The sequence below is a fragment of the Mustelus asterias genome, chromosome 15, assembly GCF_964213995.1.
Source record: "Mustelus asterias chromosome 15, sMusAst1.hap1.1, whole genome shotgun sequence".
Taxonomy (NCBI): Eukaryota; Metazoa; Chordata; class Chondrichthyes; order Carcharhiniformes; family Triakidae; genus Mustelus; species Mustelus asterias.
In genome coordinates this window covers 847,437-870,769 of record NC_135815.1, presented here as the reverse complement: position 1 = coordinate 870,769, position 23,333 = coordinate 847,437, and the positions used below count along the sequence as shown (strand labels likewise).

General features: G+C 48.0%; 1 protein-coding gene across 9 annotated transcripts in view; it reads right to left on the bottom strand.

Annotated features, from left to right (window-relative positions):
• Nucleotides 1-1,571: 1,571 nt before the first annotated feature.
• The window catches only part of ncoa1 (nuclear receptor coactivator 1), a 109,312-nt gene continuing 87,550 nt past the window's right edge, over nucleotides 1,572-23,333 (bottom strand). For 6 of the 9 annotated variants that reach the window (XM_078229325.1, XM_078229324.1, XM_078229329.1 and 3 more), the window contains 9 exons: nucleotides 15,205-15,376; nucleotides 12,733-12,841; nucleotides 8,461-8,629; nucleotides 5,397-5,696; nucleotides 4,858-4,953; nucleotides 4,187-4,541; nucleotides 3,784-3,958; nucleotides 3,489-3,666; nucleotides 1,572-3,394 (listed from right to left, as the gene is read on the bottom strand). In XM_078229325.1, coding sequence (XP_078085451.1) covers nucleotides 3,227-3,394; nucleotides 3,489-3,666; nucleotides 3,784-3,958; nucleotides 4,187-4,541; nucleotides 4,858-4,953; nucleotides 5,397-5,696; nucleotides 8,461-8,629; nucleotides 12,733-12,841; nucleotides 15,205-15,376 — 1,722 coding nt within the window. In that variant the 3' untranslated portion in view covers nucleotides 1,572-3,226. The remainder of the gene's footprint in view (nucleotides 3,395-3,488; nucleotides 3,667-3,783; nucleotides 3,959-4,186; nucleotides 4,542-4,857; nucleotides 4,954-5,396; nucleotides 5,697-8,460; nucleotides 8,630-12,732; nucleotides 12,842-15,204; nucleotides 15,377-23,333) is intronic. The other 3 variants (XM_078229327.1, XM_078229332.1, XM_078229328.1) reach the window with 2 other exon arrangements.

The following is a 23,333-nucleotide window of genomic DNA, read 5'->3' as shown; positions in this document are numbered from 1 at the left end:
CTGACTTCACAGCTGCATTGCAAATTCACTGATAATTGGGTTGAGGATTAAATTATAAAGAGGTTGGATAGCATAGCTTATATTTTCTGGAGTTTAAAAATGCGTGAGATCTAAGAAGGTGTTTTAAGAACTGGATTTGATTGTGCGGATCTTTCCCCTTTGTTAGGGTACCAAAGGTAGTTTTAACGGTTTTGTAGTGGTATATATTAGGAATAAGCTATATTTTTTAAGTGATTTTAATTTTAATATTTCTGTAAGGAAGGGTAAAACCTATAGTTAGATTCATGCTGGACAAAGATGATTACGTGGGGGTTTGTTCAATTCAAACTGTGCTTCTATTGCGCTTAGAGAGGGTTACTGCATGAAGAGTAAATAAAGGCTGGCAGAAAGTGCAACACCATTGCTTAGCAACTGGAGACCCTTTTAAGGCAGAAAGGATTTTAAGTTTTAGTTTTTAGCTTAAATTGTTGGTCGTTGAAGCAAGATACTAGGGAGTGAACATTTCTCAACTCTGCCAGGAGGAAGCTGCAAAGAGGCATATTTCCTAAAGAACCAGATAATCAGGAAATTTGGTCAGAAAGAATGTCCTACAATTGCTGAAGTTGAGGACAAAGACCAAGGTATTGTTCAGGAGAATTCAAGGGACAAGTAAACAAAATGTTCTGAGTTAGAGATAGTTGCAGTAACCAGATTTCAGAGGTAAATTGAATGTTTGATGCCATTTCCCTCGATTCTGGAAATCGATAGTTAAAGCAATAATGGTTTGTACAACAGGCGAGACAAAGAAATGCTGAAGGGGGATTGAAAATCCTGGAGACTGAATTCATTGTTAAAAGTGGAGGGGAAGCTTTGATTAAGAGTTATTTGGAAAAACTGGATTCTGGAATGCAAATTTCTGAGGGAGAGCTTTGTTGTGGAAACTCTGATGTGACAATCATCTGGGTGGATTAGAAATCCACAACCATTCATTGTGTTCAGGTGGAGAACATATTTGACCACAGCTAACCTGTGCTTAAAAAGGACTTTGTGTTACTGAGACCATTGTAGTTTCAGATATATTTTGTAATCTGTTAAACCTTAAAATCTGTATATTTGTTAAGCTAATGGGGAGTGCAGAAGCATTGTATCAGCATCCAACTTTTCATGTTCAACCATTTTTTGTTAAAATAATTAGCAGTCCTGGGACTCTTTGACTCCACGTTTAAGTTATGGTCATTTGAGCCAGATTTCCATTCTGAGATCTTCCCGTCCAGTTGTAACATCAAGTAAGATCGTAACACACTCTCCTCTCGTGAGAGAATGTAAAATTCGATTCCCGGTTTGGGTCACTGTCTGTGTGGAGTCTGCATGTTCTCCCCGTGTCTGTGTGGGTTTCCTCCCACAGTCCGAAAAATGTGCTGGTGAGGTGCATTGGCCGTGCTAAATTCTCCCTCAGTGTACCCAAACAGGCGCTGGAGTGTGGCGACTGGGGGATTTTCACAGTAACTTCATTGCAGTGTTAATGTCAGCCTACTTGTGACTAATAAATAAACTTAATTTTTATTCAGTGCACGACTCACACACAGTCCACAGCCAGAATCACTTGGAGACTTTATTCACAGCTTTGTAGTTAAATGTTTGATAAATGGTAAGAATAAGGGAGAAGCAAATGTTAGTTAAACTCCTCTGGCTTAGGTTTGTAGATTCATTTTAAATACATCAAAATACATCTTAAACTGTTATAATTTGAAGACATTGCCTGCGCAGAAGCAGGTTTCTTGCATCCTTTATGTATAAAACCCAAGTCAATTTTATCCACTAACAACCCTGTTTCTCCACTCTCTGTACACTGAGTGAACAGGTTATTAAAGGATCTTTTAATTCGTTATTGATCAGAGAATGGAGAAATCCCACCCAAGAATCTCTCAGGAGAGGAAACTGAAGACAATTGAAAAATTCAATCAAATTAGGTTACAGCGATAACCACTGCATCACATCGTCAACCAGACTTGGTTACTGCAAATATCATGTTGTCTGATTGGACTTTATTTTTTCAGTCATGGGATGTGGCTAGGCCAGTGTGCACTGCCCATCTATAATTACCTTTGTGAAGCGGGTGATGAGCCACTATGTTGACGATTGCAGTCCATGAACGACACCCATGGTGCTGTTCGGGAGTGAGTTCAAGGAACAATGATATGTTTCCAAGTCAGGATAAGCAGCAGGGAAGGGTCTCGATAGAAAAGGTGATCCAATTATGGTGCTGATGAGGCTTGCTGACCTCTACCCCGCATCTCTCGCCCAGTTATTGATTCATTAAGGGTGATGTGTAAACAGGACATGGGCAGGGACACCTACCTCCCAAGTCTCCTAGAGGACCACTTTACTAAAGGGCACCATCCTCTCCAAGGACACAATTTCCTCTAAATGTATTTACTCCACCCACCATCCCCAAAAGGCTGTCATACTTGCTTAAAACACAGCTTACAAATAGAATGATCGTCCCCCTCCAGGGACCCCCATCGCAGTTCACTTGTAGATATGTCTGCAGGAAGGAGGGGATGGTCCAAGGACCATCAATGGAACTGAGTGTTTCCACAACAAAGAAACATTCAGAACAAGACTGCAACATCCCAGAAATATTTACAGTGAGAAGTAATCTATTTTGGACCATAGAATCTTAAATACAATGCTGTGCTTAACACAGCTGGAAACGTTCTCAGAACCTGCAGGACCAAGAACTCTTATCTACAAATATTTAATATCCCAATCGCTAATTATTGCTTCCATTGTTTTCTAATGTCCTCTTTCTCATTCTTGAATTATACAAAGCCAGGACTAGAATTACTGCAGAAGTTGGGACGTGGGGCAGTCTCTTGTAAACCATGGCCGGGTGCAATGTCAGATGGTTGGCTATATGCTGAAGCTGCTTTTGTTTCTTTAAGTGTGGTGTTGCGACCTGTCCCACACACAGTCTGCTCCGACCCTCTAACCTCACGCCTTCCTTGTGCCACAGCAAACACTCACCTTCATCTGGTCATCTGTTGCTGCTCAGCTATATTCTCTACCTCCTCTTGCTGAGTGACTGGCGAGGGCTCCTGTACAGGTCTGAGACCGTCCGTGCCCCAACAAGAGGCAAAGAGGAATTGTGGACCAGTTTTGAATAGTCTGTCACTACCTGCAGAACCTGTTTACTGTTTGAATCAGCGAGATGTGCAGTTTGTTCTTCCCTCTTCAACACTGTCACTCACTCTGTCAGCAGTTGCTGAAGGAGGCTCTTCTGCTGGCCCTGCGGAGCTTGTCCACGGGCTTGGCTTTTCTGGGACCCCATGGAGCCTGACTGGTTCAAGTAATCGTCTCCACCAACCACATTCACTGTACACTGAACGTCAGCAAACACTTGGACCTGTTGTACCTGTCAGGAGAAGTAGGACAGCAGTAAACACTTGGACACGAGTGATCAGTCGAGGTCAGATGTTACAAAAAGGAACCTTTGCTAAACTGCTTACCCGCTCAGGGCAGATTGAACTGATTGAAGGCAGCTGCATGGTCCCCATGTGCATCTGTCCAGACACCTGGCTGAGGTTACTGACAGAGCCAGGTCCACTGTCCATTGACACAGTGATACTCATGTTGTTATACATCCCCAGACTGCCTGGTTGCTGCTGACCGGCCTGTGAGTACACACTGGAATATAAAGAAGTCTGCATCAGTTACACACACAAACCCATAGAGACACAGCACAAACAAGGTACATCGATCAGTGGCTAAGTGAAGCGAGCAGTGGATGGGAAGTTGCAGTACCTGTTGTTTCCCAGGGTGTCTCTCTGCCACACCTTTGCTTCTGGTGTGTCATATCCGGGTGTGGCAGGAGCTTGTTGCATCATGGTACTCTGGGCTGGCTGGACAAGTGCGGACAGTGTTGGGCTGTTGGGGCTTAGACTTGGAGCCACAGATACGTCTCCCTGTTGAGGTAAAGCTGCAGAATAATTGGTATTGGTTAGAAATTGTCAGTGTGAAAGCAACACATCACAAAGCAGGAACTCAGGCTGATATCCCCTCGCCCCAACTCTTGGGAACTTCAAATGCCTCATGTCGAAAAACTGTGGAACACAACAGAAAACTTGAGCTGAGTTCCTGGGACCTGATTGTGTCAGCCTGTTAACTCAGAGCAATCGCCATGCACTGCATAGCACCTATTTCTTACCTGAGGTTGGGTACTGTGAAATCTTCTGCTGGATTTGGGGCATCAGACCTGCCCTGGACTGTGGCCCTGTATGACCCGGCATTCCTGTATTCGACATCCCCGATCCATGGAGAGAGTTGCATGGGTTCGGCTGGGGATCGGTACTGGACACCCCGAATGGGCTAGCTGATGAAGACTGGTTCCCAGGTGTGCTGTAACTGGGTGGGTACTGGATTGGTGGAGGAGGGCAAACGAGGCGGGGTGGGACATGCTGTCTCATCAGTAAGGCATGTTGCTGCACCATCTGCCACTGTCTGTGCTGCTGGCTGATGTATTCACGTTGTCGTTGAGCAACCATCTGCGCATTGAGGGGGGCCTGGAGAGAGAGGGAGAAACATTACAGAGACGTCACTGCTCTAAAACCCCCTCCAAACCCAATCTGGGATTCCATCATCAGTGTTCTGACATGTACTTGGGAAGATCGCCATGGTGTTTTAGTGTTCTGTATGTATCTGGAAATCTGTAAGTGTCAGATACCTGCATGAGGTAATCCACTGGGATCTCCAAGTCTGCTGGAGCATACGGGAGTGGGGGGGATATCTGTGTTATTTACCTGCGCTTCCAGCTCCAGCGCTCTGAGTGCGGTTACATGGTCTGGGGAACCTAATGTGATCTGTATGCTGATTGAATACCTGGGCAGGGTTATGATGTATCCCAGCACGTAGTCCAATCCCCATCGAACTGGCACCTCCCAAATGACCCATCACAGCTTGTCGATTCTGGTGCATCTACAGAGAAAGCAGAGCGACCCGCATAATCATCGCAGCAGCCAGGGTTCCCACACATCGCTCACTTGACACAAATCACACACCAACGGCAAGTTTCACACACTGTCCATACTATACATACCATGCTGTTTGTGTGAACATTGCCCATACTGCCCATCCCATGTACACACTGTCCACCCCATGTACACACTGTCCACCCCATGTACACACTGTCCACGCCACCCACCCATCCCTCTGTGATGATCCAGATATTTGATTTAATGACTTTGGATTAATTAGTGGAGAAGTGCATTTCTGGGAGGAGTTTATCTAGACAGAGGTTTGTACAGGGATGGGGATTGTGGTTCATTCAGGACTGGGGGTTTCTATGGGATCGAGAAGAGTTTTTACAGTGGATAGTTATACGGGGTGGCAGGGGTTTATATGGGGCAAATTACACTGACCTGTTGTCCCTGTAGCCTCTGCTGTAGCTGTATTCGGAGCTGGTTGGTGACAGTGGGTGATCGCACCAAGCCGTGTCTTGAATGCAGCATCATGCTGGTGGGATAAGCTCCTCGAGATGTTATTTCACCGGGTACTGGGCTGAACATGAGCTGCTGCTGGGCCAGGCCAGAGGACGGGTTGTGTACAGTGCAGGTAGGAGAAACAGGCAGGTAACCCTGCTGGCATAGCGCAGACTTTGGCTCCACTGACACGTATGCCTGAGGCATTGCTCGATTCTGAAGTTGGCCAAGTTCTCCACTCTACAGCAGATGGAGCAAGGCAAAGGGAGTGAAAAACAATGATGCACAAATTCCAGAGCTCTGAATAGTCTCTGATCTTTCTACTGCCTAATGGGGCATTTTACATCCAATGTAAGCTCCCTCTACACTGTCCCCCATCAAACACTCCCAGGACAGGTACAGCACGGGGTTAGATACAGAGTAAAGCTCCCTCTACACTGTCCCCCATCAAACACTCCCAGGACAGGTGCAGCACGGGGTTAGATACAGAGTAAAGCTCCCTCTACACTGTCCCCCATCAAACACTCCCAGGACAGGTGCAGCACGGGGTTAGATACAGAGTAAAGCTCCCTCTACACTGTCCCCATCAAACACTCCCAGGACAGGTACAGCACGGGGTTAGATACAGAGTAAAGCTCCCTCTACTAGGAGAGCTAGGAGGGGACACGAGAAGTCCTTGGCGGGTCGGATCAAGGAAAACCCCAAGGCTTTTTACTCTTATGTGAGGAATAAAAGAATGACCAGGGTGAGGTTAGGGCCGGTCAAGGACAGTAGTGGGAACTTGTGTATGGAGTCAGTAGAGATAGGCGAGGTGATGAATGAATACTTTTCTTCAGTGTTCACCAAGGAGAGAGGCCATGTTTTTGAGGAAGAGAAGGTGTTACAGGCTATTAGGCTGGAGGAAATAGATGTTCGGAGGGAGGATGTCCTGGCGGTTTTGAATAAACTGAAGGTCGATAAGTCCCCTGGGCCTGATGAAATGTATCCTAGGATTCTTTGGGAGGCAGGGGATGAGATTGCAGAGCCTTTGGCTTTGATCTTTGGGTCCTCGCTGTCCACGGTGATGGTGCCAGAAGACTGGAGAATGGCGAATGTTGTTCCTCTGTTTAAGAAAGGGAATAGAAATGACCCTGGTAATTATAGACCGGTTAGTCTTACTTCGGTGGTTGGTAAATTGATGGAAAAGGTCCTTAGAGATGGGATTTACGACCATTTAGAAAGATGCGGATTCATCCGGGTTAGTCAGCACAGATTCGTGAAGGGCAAGTCGTGCCTCACAAATTTGATTGAATTTTTTGAGGAGGTAACTAAGTGTGTTGATGAAGGTAGGGCAGTTGATGTCATATACATGGATTTTAGTAAGGCATTTGATAGGGTCCCCAATGGTCGGCTTATCATGAAACTGAGGAGGTGTGGGATAGAGGGAAAGTTGGCCGATTGGATAGGTAACTGGCTGTCTGATCGAAGACAGAGGGTGGTGGTGGATGGAAAATTTTCGGATTGGAGGCAGGTTGCTAGCGGAGTGCCGCAGGGATCAGTGCTTGGTCCACTGCTCTTTGTGATTTTTATTAATGACTTAGAGGAGGGGGCTGAAGGGTGGATCAGTAAATTTGCTGATGACACCAAGATTGGTGGAGTAGTGGATGAGGTGGAGGGCTGTTGTAGGCTGCAAAGAGACATAGATAGGATGCAAAGCTGGGCTGAAAAATGGCAAATGGAGTTTAACCCTGATAAATGTGAGGTGATTCATTTTGGTAGGACTAATTTAAATGTGGGTTACAGGGTCAAAGGTAGGGTTCTGAAGACTGTGGAGGAACAGAGAGATCTTGGGGTTCATATCCACAGATCTCTAAAGGTTGCCACTCAAGTGGATAGAGCTGTGAAGAAGGCCTATAGTGTGTTAGCTTTTATTAACAGGGGGTTGGAGTTTAAGCGCCGTGGGGTTATGCTGCAACTGTACAGGACCTTGGTGAGACCACATTTGGAATATTGTGTGCAGTTCTGGTCACCTCACTATAAGAAGGATGTGGAAGCGCTGGAAAGAGTGCAGAGTAGATTTACCAGGATGCTGCCTGGTTTGAAGGGTAGGTCTTATGAGGAAAGGTTGAGGGAGCTGGGGCTGTTCTCTCTGGAGCGGAGGAGGCTGAGGGGAGACTTAATAGAGGTTTATAAAATGATGAAGGGGATAGATAGAGTGAACGTTCAAAGACTATTTCCTCGGGTGGATGGAGCTATTACAAGGGGGCATAACTATAGGGTTCGTGGTGGGAGATACAGGAAGGATATCAGAGGTAGGTTCTTTACGCAGAGAGTGGTTGGGGTGTGGAATGGACTGCCTGCAGTGATAGTGGAGTCAGACACTTTAGGAACATTTAAGTGGTTATTGGATAGGCACATGGAGCACACCAGGATGATAGGGAGTGGGATAGCTTGATCTTGGTTTCAGATAAAGCTCGGCACAACATCGTGGGCCGAAGGGCCTGTTCTGTGCTGTACTGTTCTATGTTCTATGTACACTGTCCCCCATCAAACACTCCCAGGACAGGGACAGCACGGGGTTAGATACAGAGTAAAGCTCCCTCTACACTGTCCCCATCAAACACTCTCAGGACAGGTACAGCATGGGGTTAGATACAGAGTAAAGCTCCCCCTGCACTGTCCCCCATCAAACACTCCCAGAACAGGTATATATAGTATTACATACAATAATATAGGAATTAAATATATTATTGTTCCACAATGTGCATTTAGCAAAACTCTAAATTTTTTTTAGAGTTACTCTGTAGCTGTTACGGTTGCACATCTCACCCTGCAACGTGCTGACTCCGCTGTGAGGTGGCCAATGTGCTGCATTCTAAACTGTGGATTTGTGAGCCTGTTGTAGTTTGCACTGTACACAAAACCAGCCACACACCAGCCTGTTGTACTGAGGTGGAGCTGGCATGTTGAGGAGAGACAGTGTAGGCTCACTATTTCCTACTATCCACTGTTGCTACTGACTTGCCTGAATGAGTTTGTCGATTCCAAGAGCCTTGTCAATTTCCACAAGCTCCACCTCATCTTTGGCGGTGAGAAACGAGACGAGTTGATCAAGGAGTGCCTTCTCGTCATTCCGTCCCTCGGTGCTTGTCGGAGGGCACAACAGCTGATCCATCTGGGAACTGAAGCAGGTCCTGAGAGACCAATAGGGGTGCCTATTAGTGTTATTCACTTTAACATGCAGCACCACCTCAAGGCATCACCCCAACACAGCATACAGACACTCGCCATCACACTGCTCCACACAGCTGAAGAGCGCACACGCATACACAAACACGCACACTCACCACGTGAACAAATGTGCACACGCACACATTCACACATACCAGACACACATTTGCATGCACGCACCACATACACATGCATGCACACACACACACCACACACACATGCGAGCACGCCACATATAAATACATGCATGCTGCACACGCACACACAAATGAGCTAAGGACCATTCTGCCTCAAAGAGATTTGAGGCAGTGGGGGAGCATCTTGGGGATAGCGATCATAACTCTATCTCCTTTATGCTTGCATTGGAAAAAGAGAGGATCAGGCAAGCTAGGAAAGCATTTATATGGAGTAAGGGGAAATATGAAGACATAAGGCAGCAAATTAGAGGAGTAAATTGGAAGGAGGTATTCTCGGGGAAATGTACTGAAGAGAGGTGGCAGTTTTTAAAGGAATGTCTGTCTAGAGTTCTACAGGACAACGTTCCGAGCAGACAGGGAGGTGTTGGAACCGTGGTGCACGAAAGCTGTGTGGGACCTAGTCGAGAAGAAAAGGAAATCATACAAAAGGTTCAGAGAGCTTGGCGAAGATAGGGATCTAGATGAGTATACGGCTTGTAGGAAGGGACTAAAGAAGGAAATTAGGAGAGCCAGAAGGGGTCACGAGAAGGCCAAGGCAAGTAGAATTAAGGAAAACCCTAAGGCGTTCTATAAATAAGTCAAGAATAAAAGGATGAGACGTGAAGGAATAGGGCCTATAAAAGGTGAAGGCGGGAAAGTCTGCACGGAACCAGTGGAAATGGCAGAGATGCTTAATGAGTATTTTGCCTCGGTTTTCACAGAGGAGAAGGACCTGGATGGATGTACTGCGGGCTTGCGGTGGACTGAAAAGATTGAGTATGTGGACTTTAACAAAGAGGCTGTGCTGGAATCTTTGAATGGCATCAAGATAGATAGGTCGCCGGGTCCTAGGTTACTGTGAGAGGCGAGGGAAGAGATTGCAGAGCCTCTGGTGATGATCTTTGCTTCGTCGATGGAGACGGGAGAGGTGCCGGAGGATTGGAGGATTGTGGATGTGGTTCCTATTTTCAAGAAGGGGAATAGGGATAGCCCAGGAAATTACCGACCGGTGAGTCTAACCTCAGGTGGTTGGTAAGCTGATGGAGAAGATCCTGAGGGACAAGATTTATGAGCATTTAGAGAGGTTTAGTATGCTCAAGAATACTCAGCATGGCTTTGTCAAAGGCAGATCATGCCTTATGAGCCTGGTGGAGTTCTTCGAAAATGTGACTAAACACATTGACGAAGGGAAAGCAGTAGATGTGGTTTATATGGATTTTAGCAAGGCGTTCGATAAGGTCCCCCATGCAAGGCTTCTAGAAAAAGTGAGAGGGCATGGGATCCAAGGGGCTGCTGCCCTGTGGATCCAGAACTGGCTTGCCCAAAGGAGGCAGAGAGTGTGTATAGATGGGTCTTTTTCTAAATGGAGGTCGGTCACCAGTGGTGTGCCCCAGGGATCTGTTCTGGGACCCTTGCTGTTTGTCATTTTCATAAATGACCTGGATGAGGAAGTGGAGGGATGGGTTGGTAAGTTTGCCGACGACACGAAGGTTGGTGGGGTTGTGGATAGTCTGGAGGGATGTCAGAAGTTACAGAGGGACATAGATGGGATGCAAGACTGGGCGGAGAAGTGGCAGATGGACTTCAACCCAGATAAATGCGTAGTGGTCCATTTTGGCAGGTCAAATGGGATGAAGGAGTACAATATAAAGGGAAAGACTCTTAGTACTGTAGAGGATCAGAAGGACCTTGGGGTCCGGGTCCATAGGATTCTGAAATCGGCCCCGCAGGTGGAGGAGGTAGTTAAGAAGGCGTATGGTGTTATCAATCGAGGGATTGAGTTTAGGAGTCCGGGGATAATGATGCAGCTATATAAGACCCTCGTCAGACCCTACTTGGAGTACTGTGCTCAGTTCTGGTCGCCTCATTACAGGAAGGATGTGGAAAAGATTGAAAGGGTGCAGAGGATATTTACAAGGATGTTGCCTGGATTGAGTGGCATGCCTTATGAGGATAGGCTAAGGGAGCTCTGTCTTTTCTCCTTGGATTGACGTAGGATGAGAGGAGACCAAATAGAGGTATATAAGATGTTGAGAGACATAGATCGGGTGGACTCTCAGAGGCTTTTTCCCAGGGTGGAAATGGCTGCTACGAGAGGACACAAGTTTAAGGTGCTGGGGGGTAGGTACAGGGGAGATGTTAGGGGGAAGTTTTTCACACAGAGGGTGGTGGGCGAGTGGAATCGGCTGCTGTCAGTGGTGGTGGAGGCGAACTCAATAGGGTCTTTTAAGAGACTCCTGGATGAGTACATGGGACTTAATAGGATGGAGGGTTATAGGTAGGCCTAGAAGGTAGGGATCTGATCGGCACAACTTGTGGGGCCGAAGGGCCTGTTTTGTGCTGTAGTTTTTCTATGTTTCTATTTCTCAATTAAAGCAGTTCCTGCCAAGAGATACACTAAATATTCAAGGAAATTCATTTTGGCCAAAACTATGGCACAGCAAACCTCACTCAGTCCCCCAGACTTCTCACTGGAGCCCAGTTGCTCTGCACGCACGCGCACACACAGTTGCTCTGCACGCACGCGCACACACAGTTGCTCTGCACGCACGCGCACACACAGTTGCTCTGCACGCACGCGCACACAGTTGCTCTGCACGCACGCGCACACAGTTGCTCTGCACGCACGCGCACACACAGTTGCTCTGCACGCACGCGCACACACAGTTGCTCTGCACGCACGCGCACACACAGTTGCTCTGCACGCACGCGCACACACAGTTGCTCTGCACGCACGCGCACACACAGTTGCTCTGCACGCACGCGCACACACAGTTGTTCTGCACGCACGCGCACACAGTTGCTCTGCACGCACGCCCACACACAGTTGTTCTGCACGCACGCGCACACAGTTGCTCTGCACGCACGCGCGCACACAGTTGCTCTGCACGCACGCGCACACACAGTTGCTCTGCACGCACGCGCACACACAGTTGTTCTGCACGCACGCACACACAGTTGTTCTGCACGCACGCGCACACACAGTTGTTCTGCACGCACGCGCACACAGTTGCTCTGCACGCACGCCCACACACAGTTGTTCTGCACGCACGCGCACACAGTTGCTCTGCACGCACGCGCACACACAGTTGCTCTGCACGCACGCGCACACACAGTTGCTCTGCACGCACGCGCACACAGTTGCTCTGCACGCACGCGCACACACAGTTGTTCTGCACGCACGCGCACACACAGTTGTTCTGCACGCACGCGCACACAGTTGCTCTGCACGCACGCCCACACACAGTTGTTCTGCACGCACGCGCACACAGTTGCTCTGCACGCACGCGCACACGCAGTTGCTCTGCATGCACGCGCACACACAGTTGCTCTGCACGCACGCGCACACACAGTTGCTCTGCACGCACGCGCACACGCAGTTGCTCTGCACGCACGCCCACACGCAGTTGCTCTGCACGCACGCCCACACGCAGTTGCTCTGCACGCACGCCCACACGCAGTTGCTCTGCACGCACGCGCACACACAGTTGCTCTGCACGCACGCGCACACACCGTTGCTCTGCACGCACGCGCACACACAGTTGCTCTGCACGCACGCGCACACACAGTTGCTCTGCACGCACACACGCAGTTGTTCTGCACGCACGCGCACACGCAGTTGCTCTGCACGCACGCCCACACGCAGTTGCTCTGCACGCACGCCCACACGCAGTTGCTCTGCACGCACGCGCACACACAGTTGCTCTGCACGCACACACACACACAGTTGCTCTGCACGCACGAGCATACAGTTGTTCTGCACGCACGCACGCACGCACGCTCGCACGCACGCACGCACGCACGCACGCACACACACACAGTTGCTCTGCTAGAACTTGTACTTTTGGTGCTACCCTGAATTTAGTTGAAGGTTGAGTGTTTTTGCTCACCCATCCTCATTCCTGTCTGTCTTGCTGCTATTGCTCCAGGTTTGCTGCTCTTCCGTCCTGGACATGGAAAGTTGCTGCCCCCTGAGCCCTGAGTCCAGCTCCGGCAAACCTTCCAACAAGGAGATAAACACCGAGTAACAAAAGGAACAATCAAACATGGACAACACATTAGCTTTAGATAAACACAACCAGTATTTTCAAGGAACAAATCCTGTGTGTCCTTGATAGGTATGTCCCTGTCAGGCAGGGAGGAAATGGCCGAGTGAGGGAACCATGCTTCACGAAAGAGGTGGAATGTCTTGTGAAAAGGAAGAGGGAAGCTTATGTAGGGATGAGGAAACAAGGTTCAGATGGCTCGATTGAGGGTTACAAGTTAGCAAGGAACGAGCTGAAAAAGGGGCTTAGCAGAGCTAGAAGGGGACATGAGAAGTCCTTGGCAGGTCGGATCAAGGAAAACCCCAAGGCTTTTTACTCTTATGTGAGGAATAAAAGAATGACCAGGATGAGGTTAGGGCCGGTCAAGGACAGTAGCGGGAACTTGTGTATGGAGTCAGTAGAGATAGGCGAGGTGATGAATGAATACTTTTCTTCAGTGTTCACCAAGGAGAGGGGCCATGTTTTTGAGGAAGAGAAGGTGTTACAGGCTAATAGGCTGGAGGAAGTAGATATTCGGAGGGAGGATGTACTAGCAGTTTTGAATAAACTGAAGGTCGATAAGTCCCCTGGGCCTGATGAAATATATCCTAGGATTCTTTGGGAGGCAAGGGATGAGATTGCAGAGCCTTTGGCTTTAATCTTTGGGTCCTCACTGTCCACGGGGATGGTGCCAGAGGACTGGAGAGTGGCAAATGTTGTTCCTCTGTTTAAGAAAGGGAATAGAAATGACCCTGGTAATTATAGACCAGTTAGTCTTACTTCGGTGGTTGGTAAATTGATGGAAAAGGTCCTTAGAGATGGGATTTACGACCATTTAGAAAGATGCGGATTAATCCGGGATAGTCAGCACGGCTTCGTGAAGGGCAAGTCGTGCCTCACAAATTTGATTGAATTTTTTGAGGAGGTAACTAAGTGTGTTGATGAAGGTAGGGCAGTTGATGTCATATACATGGATTTTAGTAAGGCGTTTGATAAGGTCCCCCATGGTCGGCTTATGATGAAATTAAGGAGGTGTGGGATAGAGGGAAAGTTGGCCGATTGGATAGGTAACTGGCTATCTGATCGAAGACAGAGGGTGGTGGTGGATGGAAAATTTTCGGACTGGAGGCAGGTTGCTAGCGTGCCACAGGGATCAGTGCTTGGTCCTCTGCTCTTTGTGATTTTTATTAATGACTTAGAGGAGGGGGCTGAAGGGTGGATCAGTAAATTTGCTGATGACACCAAGATTGGTGGAGTAGTGGATGAGGTGGAGGGCTGTTGTAGGCTGCAAAGAGACATAGATAGGATGCAAAGCTGGGCTGAAAAATGGCAAATGGAGTTTAACCCTGATAAATGTGAGGTGATTCATTTTGGTAGGACTAATTTAAATGTGGATTACAGGGTCAAAGGTAGGGTTCTGAAGACTGTGGAGGAACAGAGAAATCTTGGGGTTCATATCCACAGATCTCTAAAGGTTGCCACTCAAGTGGATAGAGCTGTGAAGAAGGCCTATAGTGTGTTAGCTTTTATTCACAGGGGGTTGGAGTTTAAGAGCCGTGGGGTTATGCTGCAACTGTACAGGACCTTGGTGAGACCACATTTGGAATATTGTGTGCAGTTCTGGTCACCTCACTATAAGAAGCTTGTGGAAGCGCTGGAAAGAGTGCAGAGGAGATTTACCAGGATGCTGCCTGGTTTGGGGGGTAGGTCTTATGAGGAAAGGTTGAGGGAGCTAGGGCTGTTCTCTCTGGAGCGGAGGAGGCTGAGGGGAGACTTAATAGAGGCTTATAAAATGATGAAGGGGATAGATAGAGTGAACGTTCAAAGACTATTTCCTCAGGTGGATGCCGCTATTACAAGGGGGCATAACTATAGGGTTCGTGGTGGGAGATACAGGAAGGATATCAGAGGTAGGTTCTTTACGCAGAGAGTGGTTGGGGTGTGGAATGGACTGCCTGAAGTGATAGTGGAGTCAGACACTTTAGGAACATTTAAGCGGTTATTGGATAGGCACATGGAGCACACCAGGATGACAGGGAGTGGGATAGCTTGATCTTGGTTTCAGATAAAGCTCGACACAACATCGTGGGCCGAAGGGCCTGTTCTGTGCTGTACTGTTCTATGTTCTATAACACAGACAGGTCATTAAACCCACTCCAATTCATCCCCAGCTCCCCAAACGTCTCCCCACAGCAACAAAGGGGTTGGAAAGACAAGGGAGGAGGGGGAGGAGGTTTGTTTGTGCGGGGGGGGGGATAGAATGGGAAGAGTTTGAGTGACTGGGGTAGGGGTAGTGTGTTTAAGGTGACAAATACTCAATGGCCAAATATAACCTACTCTTAAGGCGCTGAAGTGTCCTGGTCACGCTGTTGGAGTGCAGTGGGTCAGACAGCTGCTCTTTCCTCCCACCTCTGGATACCAGGCTGTTATTGGCCACGTCAGACTGGCAACTGTTGGGCAACTGAGCGGCTTCCTCCAAGGTGGGTAACATATGATCAAGCTCTGTGAACTGAAAAGACATCACAGGTTTCAACATCCCGACTTCTAAAAACAGCACATCTAGTGACTGAGAAACTCCTTGAAACTTCTTGACTCTTTACCTTTAAGATAAACACATGGGAGAAAGGAATACAAATTTTTGTATTTAGGCTTAGGGTGAGAGGAAGCTCATGTGGAGCATTATATCAGCACAGATCTGGTCAAGAAGAAGAAAGAGGCACATGACATGCATAGGCAGCTGGGATCAAGTGAGTCTCTTGAACAGTATAGGGGGTGTAGGGGTAGAGTTAAGAGAGAAATCAGGAGGGCAAAAAGGGGACATGAGATTGTTTTGGCAGATAATGGTAAAGGAGAATCCAAAGAGTTTCTACAAATACATAAAGGGCAAAAGAGTAACAAGGGAGAGAGTAGGGCCTCTTAAGGATCAACAAGGTCATCTATGTGTAGATCCACAAGAGCTGGGTGAGATCCTAAATGAATATTTCTCATCAGTATTTACTGTTGAGAAAAGCATGGATGTTAGGGAACTTGGGGAAATACATAGTGATGTCTTGAGGCGTGTATATATTACAGAGAAGGAGGTGCTGGAAGTCTTAAAGCGCATCAATGTAGATAAATCCTCGGGACCTGATGAACTGTATCCCAGGACATTGTGGGAGGCTAGGGAGGAAATTGTGGGTTCCCCAGCAGAGGTACAGTGGAGCCCCGTTTTAACACAATGGTTGGGGTCCATAAAAGCGGGGTCGCGCTAAATCAGGGTCGCGCAAAATTTGCCAATTATTAGCAGAAAAAAACGGGTCCGATGACACCACCGCGTTATATCCAATTTCGCGCTAAATCGGGGCGGGTTAAATCGGGGTTCGACTGCATTTGAATCATCGATAGCCACAGGTGAGGTGCCTGGGTTCAGGATAAACACATTCCTCTTAGAGTGAAGGGCAAGGCTGTTAGAAGTAGGGAACCCTGGATGACACACTTTTGAAAGCCTCTCACTTACCAGACATCCTTTTGCTTGCCAACAGACTCCCCCCAATCAACTTTTGAAAGTTACTGTCTGATACCATCAAAATTGGCCTTGCCCCAACTTAGAATTTTAACTTTTGGGCCAGACCTATCATTCTCCATAGCTATCTTAAAGGTAATGGAAGTATGGTCACTGATGTGTTTACAGACACTCTCAAATCTTTCTCTTCCTGCAGCCCCTTTCAAAATTATACCATCTAGTTTGTACTCACTCTCCTTATTCTTCCTACCAAAGTGGACCTTTGTAGTAAAAGTAGTTCCTGACATCAACTCCCACATGACCTAGCTCCAATTTTAAGGTCATTCCCTCAAAGGAAATAATTTCTCTCCATCTACATTATTCAGTTCCTTTATCATTTTAAACATCTCAATTGGATCACCCTAGATTTTCAAAACTCGAGAGCCTAGTCTTTGTAACCTTTCCTCACCATTCAACCCTTTCAGTGCCAGTTTTTTAAAAAGTTGATTTTGGTTCATGTCCACGCTGCAGCACACCCCCTAACAGCATGGTGGGTGTACCTACACCAGGCAGATTGCAGCGGTTCAAGAAGGCAGTTCAGCACCACTTTCTCAAGGGTTATAAGAGATAATAAATGCTGACTGAGCCAGCCCCAACGAGTGAGTAAAAAAAGGATCATCCTGGTGAATTTGTACTGCACCCCCTAATATATCCCCAGAATCACAAAACCCTTGTGGACAGGTGTTAAAAAACAATTAACATGGCTAATGGAATGTTGACCTTTATTTCCAGGAGTCTGGAATCCAAAAGAAGCGGAAGTTATGTTAAAGCAGTTGAAAGATTTGGTTCAGTTCCAGGCAGGCACTGCTTCTTAGAATGGAGGATGTGGAAATCTGGAACTCCCTCCCTAAAAAGATCTGGAGGCTGGGCTTCAATCCAAAATTTCAAAAATGAAATTGATATGAGTTTTGTTGAACAGAAGCATCAAGCATACAGAAGCGAGGCTTGAGCTGGAGGTAAGGTTCAATAAGTCAGGCTATAGTAGAATGATGGAAAAGCTCGATATATGCTCAAACAGAACACAGTACTCTAGGTGGCTCACAATAAAGCATTACTTCTTTGTATTCTTGTATCCTTTGTATTCCAGATCTCTTAAAATAAAGGCCAACATTCTAGTGGCCTTATTATAGAATCATACAGCACACTGCAGCCATTCAGTCCATCAAACCTGTGTCAGTTCTTGAAAGGTCCAGTTTAGATCTCTGAGGAACACCTTTTGTCGCACTGCACCAATCAGAGAATTTCCACTTTAACCTAACACTCTGGCTCTGACCTCCAAGCCAATTGCCAGCCCATTTCCCAAGATGTGCTTTTAGTCTCATCGGTAAAACCACTGCAGAACCTTATTTATTAAATGTCTTCTGGAAGTTCAAAGGGACAAAATTGAAAGACTATTTCCTCGGGTGGATGGAGCTATTACAAGGGGGCATAACTATAGGGTTCATGGTGGGAGATATAGGAAGGATATCAGAGGTAGGTTCTTCACGCAGAGAGTGGTTGGGGTGTGGAATGGACTGCCTGCAGTGATAGTGGAGTCAGACACTTTAGGAACATTTAAGCGGTTATTGGATAGGCACATGGAGCACACCAGGATGGTAGGGAGTGGGATAGCTTGATCTTGGTTTCAGATGAAGGTCGGCACAACATCGTGGGCCGAAGGGCCTGTTCTGTGCTGTACTGTTCTATGTTCTATGTTCTACACCATTGTTAACAATATCCTTATAAAATGTAACGATCTTAGTCAGTCACCACTCTCACAAATCCAGACTGACTGTGATCAGTGTGAGCTGCTGCTCTGCCGTACACCAAATATGCTGAAATGCTCTTTTGCTTTGCTGTAAATTATTTTGGATTCAATGATACCTGTAAAGCGCTCAGTTACTCTGTGTCTGATTATAAATTCCTAGTCACTTGCACACAAGTGACAAGACAAGAGTTATCTAATTTCTCCTCTTTCTAAATGATGCAGTGGCATTTGCAATTCTTCAATCAAAAGGAGTAATTCCTGAATCTAGTTTTGCAAAATCATAAAATGATACTGCATAAGAATGATCATTCGATCCATTATGTCTGTGCTAACTCTTTGAAAGAGCTAACCAATTAGTCCCACTCACCTGCTCCATCCCCATGGCCCTGCACATTTTGGGCCATCCAATATTTCTCCAATTCTCTTTTGAAGGTTATTGTTAAATCTGTTTCATTGCCCTTTCAGCGGCACATTCCAGATCATGACAATTCACTGAGTAAACAATTTCTGCGCATCTCACCTTCAATCGAGGTTCTCCTGCCACTAGGAATAGTTTCTTCTTTTTATTCTAACAAAATCCTTCATGACATTGAACATCTCAATTAAACCTTAACCGTCTCTGCTTTAATGAGAACAAAATAAGGGATGAGGGGACCCAGACTGTTAGCAGCATGGGGGCACAGTATAACATAGAAAAGCAATCAGGTCAGAAGGAAGACAGCAGGAGTAAGTTTCAAGGGAGTAAGACAAGGCTGGAGGGCCTCTACTTTAATGTCAGGAGTATTAAAGATAAAACGGATGAGATAAGGGCGAGGATTGACACGTGTAATTATGATATAATAGCCATCACAGAGACGTGGCTGAGTGAGGGGCAGGATTGGCAGCTCAATGCCCCGGGTATAGAATCTTCAGGCGAGACAGAGGAGGGGGTAAAAGAGGAGGAGGCATTGCATTATTAATTAAGAAGGCAGTTACAGCAGTCAGGAGAGATGATATAGAAACATAGAAAACTACAGCACAAAACAAGTTGTGCCGAACATATCCCAACCTTTTAGGCCTACCGATAACCCTCCATCCTTTTAAGTCCCATGGACTCATTCGGAGTCTCTTAAAAGACCCTATTGAGTTTGTCTCCACCACCACTGACGGCAGCCGATTCCACTCGCCCACCACCCTCTGTGTGAAAAAACTTCCCCCTAACATCTCCCCTGTACCTACCCCCCAGCACCTTAAACCTGTGTCCTCTCGTAGCAGACATTTCCACCCTGGGAAAAAGCCTCTGAGAGTCCACCCGATCTATGCCTCTCAACATGTTATGTACCTCTAATAGGTCTCCTCTCATCCTACGTCTCTCCAAGGAGAAAAGACCGAGCTCCCTCAGCCTATCCCCATAAGGCATGCCACTCAATCCAGGCAACATCCTTGTAAATCGCTTCTGCACCCTTTCAATCTTTTCCACATCCTTCCTGTAATGGGGTGACCAGAACTGAGCACAGTACTCCAAGTGGGGTCTGACGAGGGTCTTATATAGCTGCATCATTATCCCCGGACTCCTAAACTCAATCCCTCGATTGATAAAGGCCAGCACACCATACGCCTTCTTAACCACCTCCTCCACCTGCGGTGCCAATTTGAGAGTCCTATGGACCCGGACCCCAAGGTCCTTCTGATCCTCCACAGTACTAAGAGTCTTTCCCTTTATATTGTACTCCTTCATCCCATTTGACCTGCCAAAATGGACCACTACGCATTTATCTGGGTTGAAGTCCATCTGCCACTTCTCCGCCCAGTCTTGCATCCTATCTATGTCCCTCTGTAACTTCTGACATCCCTCCAGACTATCCACAACCGCACCAACCTTCGCGTTGTCAGCAAACTTACCAACCCATCCCTCCACTTCCTCATCAGGTCATTTATGAAAATGACAAACAGCAAGGGTCCCAGAACAGATCCCTGGGGCACACCACTGGTGACCGACCTCCATTTAGAAAAAGACCCATCTATACCCACTCTCTGCCTCCTTTGGGCAAGCCAGTTCTGGATCCACAGGGCACCAGCCCCTTGGATCCCATGCCCTCTCACTTTTTCTAGAAGCCTTGCATGGGGGACCTTATCGAATGCCTTGCTAAAATCCATATAAACCACATCTACCACTTTCCCTTCGTCAATGTGTTTAGTCACATTTTCGAAGAACTCCACCAGGCTCGTAAGGCACGATCTGCCTTTGACAAAGCCATGCTGAGTTTTCTTGAGCATACTAAACCTCTCTAAATGCTCATATATCCTGTCCCTCAGGATCTTCTCCATCAGTTTACCAACCACTGAGGTTAGACTCATCTTTGTCACTTCCTTGAAAAATTCAATCGTGAGACACGACCTTCCCTTCACAAAACCATGTTGCCTCTCACTATTACGTCCACTTATTTCCAAGTGGGAGTAAATCCTATCTCGAAGAATCCTCTCCAATAATTTCCCTACCACTGACGTAAGGCTCACCGGCCTGTAATTACCTGGATTATCCTTGCTACCCTTTTTAAACAAAAGAACAACATTGGCTATTCTCCAGTCTTCTGGGACTTCCCCTGTAACCAGTGAGGATACAAAGATTTCTCTCAAGGCCCCAGCAATTTCCTCCCTTGCCTCTCTCAGTATTCTGGGGTATATCCCATCAGGCCCTGGGGACTTGTCTACCTTAATGTTTCTCGAGATCCCCAATAGCTCCTCCTTTTTGATCTCAACATGAATCAAACTATCTACACATCCTTTCCCAGATTCATCATCGACCAAGTCCTTCTCTTTGGTGAATACTGACGCAAAGTACTCATTTAATACCTCGCCCATTTCCTCTAGCTTCATGCATAGATTCCCTCCCCTGTCCTTGAGTGGGCCAACCCTCTCCCTAACTACCCTCTTGTTCTTCGTATATGTATAAAATGCCTTGGGATTTTCCTTATTCCTGCTGGCCAATTACTTTTCATGACCCTTTTTAACCATCCTGATTCCTTGCTTAAATTTCTTTCTCCCTTCCTTCTATTCCACACTTGCTTCGTGTGTTCCCAGCTTCCTAGCTTTGACAAATGCTTCCTTTTCCTTTTTGACTCGGCTCACAATATCTCTCGTTATCCAAGTTTCCTGAAACTTGCCATACTTATCCTTCATCCTTACAGGAATGTGCCAATCCTGAATTCCTATCAACTTACATTTGAAGGCCTCCCACATGCCAGATGTTGATTTGCCCTCAAGCACCTACCCTGTTCTGCACGTTCTCCCCATGTCTACATGGGTTTCCTCCGGGTGCTCCGATTTCCTCCCACAGTCCGAAGGCCATGCTAATTCACCCTCAGGGCCCAATTTTACCATTTTCATTCTAAGTGCTGAATCCGGGCGTAATTCAGATCCGACTTGGAGATCTGCTTTCAGGCTCCCCCCATACGCACTCAGCCTGAACATAACATCTCCAGTCCCATTCGCGCTGTGGGCGGGGCTTAGCGCGGCTGAAACGATCGGAGCTCTGAACTGTGCACGCGCAGTTAGAAAACAATTTGAAAAAGCGCGTCCATGTCAGATCGCTCCCAGGCCGCAGAAAACGGAGAAAGCGGCTCGAGAGCGACAGGCGGGAGCAATGGTGCACACACACACATCACTGTCCCCCTTATCCACCCCCCCCCCCACTACCCACACACATCACTGTCCCCCTTATCCACCCCCCCCCACTACCCACACACATCACTGTCCCCCTTATCCACCCCCCCCACTACCCACACATCACTGTCTCCCTTACCCACCCCCCCAGTACCCACACACATCACTGCCCCCCTTATCCATCCCCCCACTACCCACACACATCACTATCCCCCTTATCCACACCCCCACTACCCACACACATCACTGTCCCCCTTATCCACACCCCCACACATCACTGTCCCCCTTATCCACACCACCACTACCCACACACATCACTGTCCCCCTTATCCACACCCCCACTACCCACACACATCACTGTCCCCCTTATCCACCCGCCCACTATCCACACACATCACTGTCCCCCTTATCCACCCCCCCCCCACTACCCACACACATCACTGTCCCCCTTATCAATCCCCCCACTACCCACACACATCACTGTCCCCCTTATCCACACCCCCACTACCCACACACATCACTGTCCCCCTTATCCACACCCCCACTACCCACACACATCACTGTCCCCCTTATCCACACCCCCACTACCCACACACATCACTGTCCCCCTTATCCACCCGCCCACTACCCACACACATCACTGTCCCCCTTATCAATCCCCCCCCACTACCCACACACATCACTGTCCCCCTTATCAATCCCCCCACTACCCACACACATCACTGTCCCCCTTATCCACACCCCACTACCCACACACATCACTGTCCCCCTTATCCACACCCCCACTACCCACACACATCACTGTCCCCCTTATCCACCCCCCCACTAATCACTGTCCCCCTTATCCACCCCCCCACTACCCACACACATCACTGTCCCCCTTATCCACACCCCCACTACCCACACACATCACTATCCCCCTTATCCAGCCCCCCACTACCCACACACATCACTGTCCCCCTTATCCATCCCCCCACTACCCAGACCGATTGCCACCCCTGCCCCCCCCCACCGATCGCCCACAGAGTGGCAGCGGACCCACCAGAGATCCGTCTGCCCGCCCCCCCGCCAGAGATCCATCTGCACCCCCCTCGCCGCCTGAGGTACATCTTACCCGTCTCCCTCCTCCCCCCCCCACCCAGAGAATGGTCTGGCCTCACTCACCCCCCGCCCCCCCACCAGACTAACATCTGACCTGCCTCCTCCTCCCTCCCTACCAGACAACGATCAGCCCTCCCCCTCCCCTTCTCCTCCCCACCAGCCCCCCCCCCCCCCCCCCGCCGCACCAGAGATACATCTGACCCGCCTTCTCCTCCCTCCCCAACCCCCCAACCAGACAACGATCTGGCCTCACTCTCCTCCCCCCCCCGCACCAGAGAATGATCTGACCCACCTCCCTCCTCCCCCACCCACCACCGGTCTGAGTCAGAGAGGGCCGCTGGAAGCTCGGAACGCACTCTTCAGCAGCTGGAGCGCCCGATTCAGACTTTTATTTAGCAGGTCCATTATGGCGCGGTTCCGGATCGGCAAACGCGG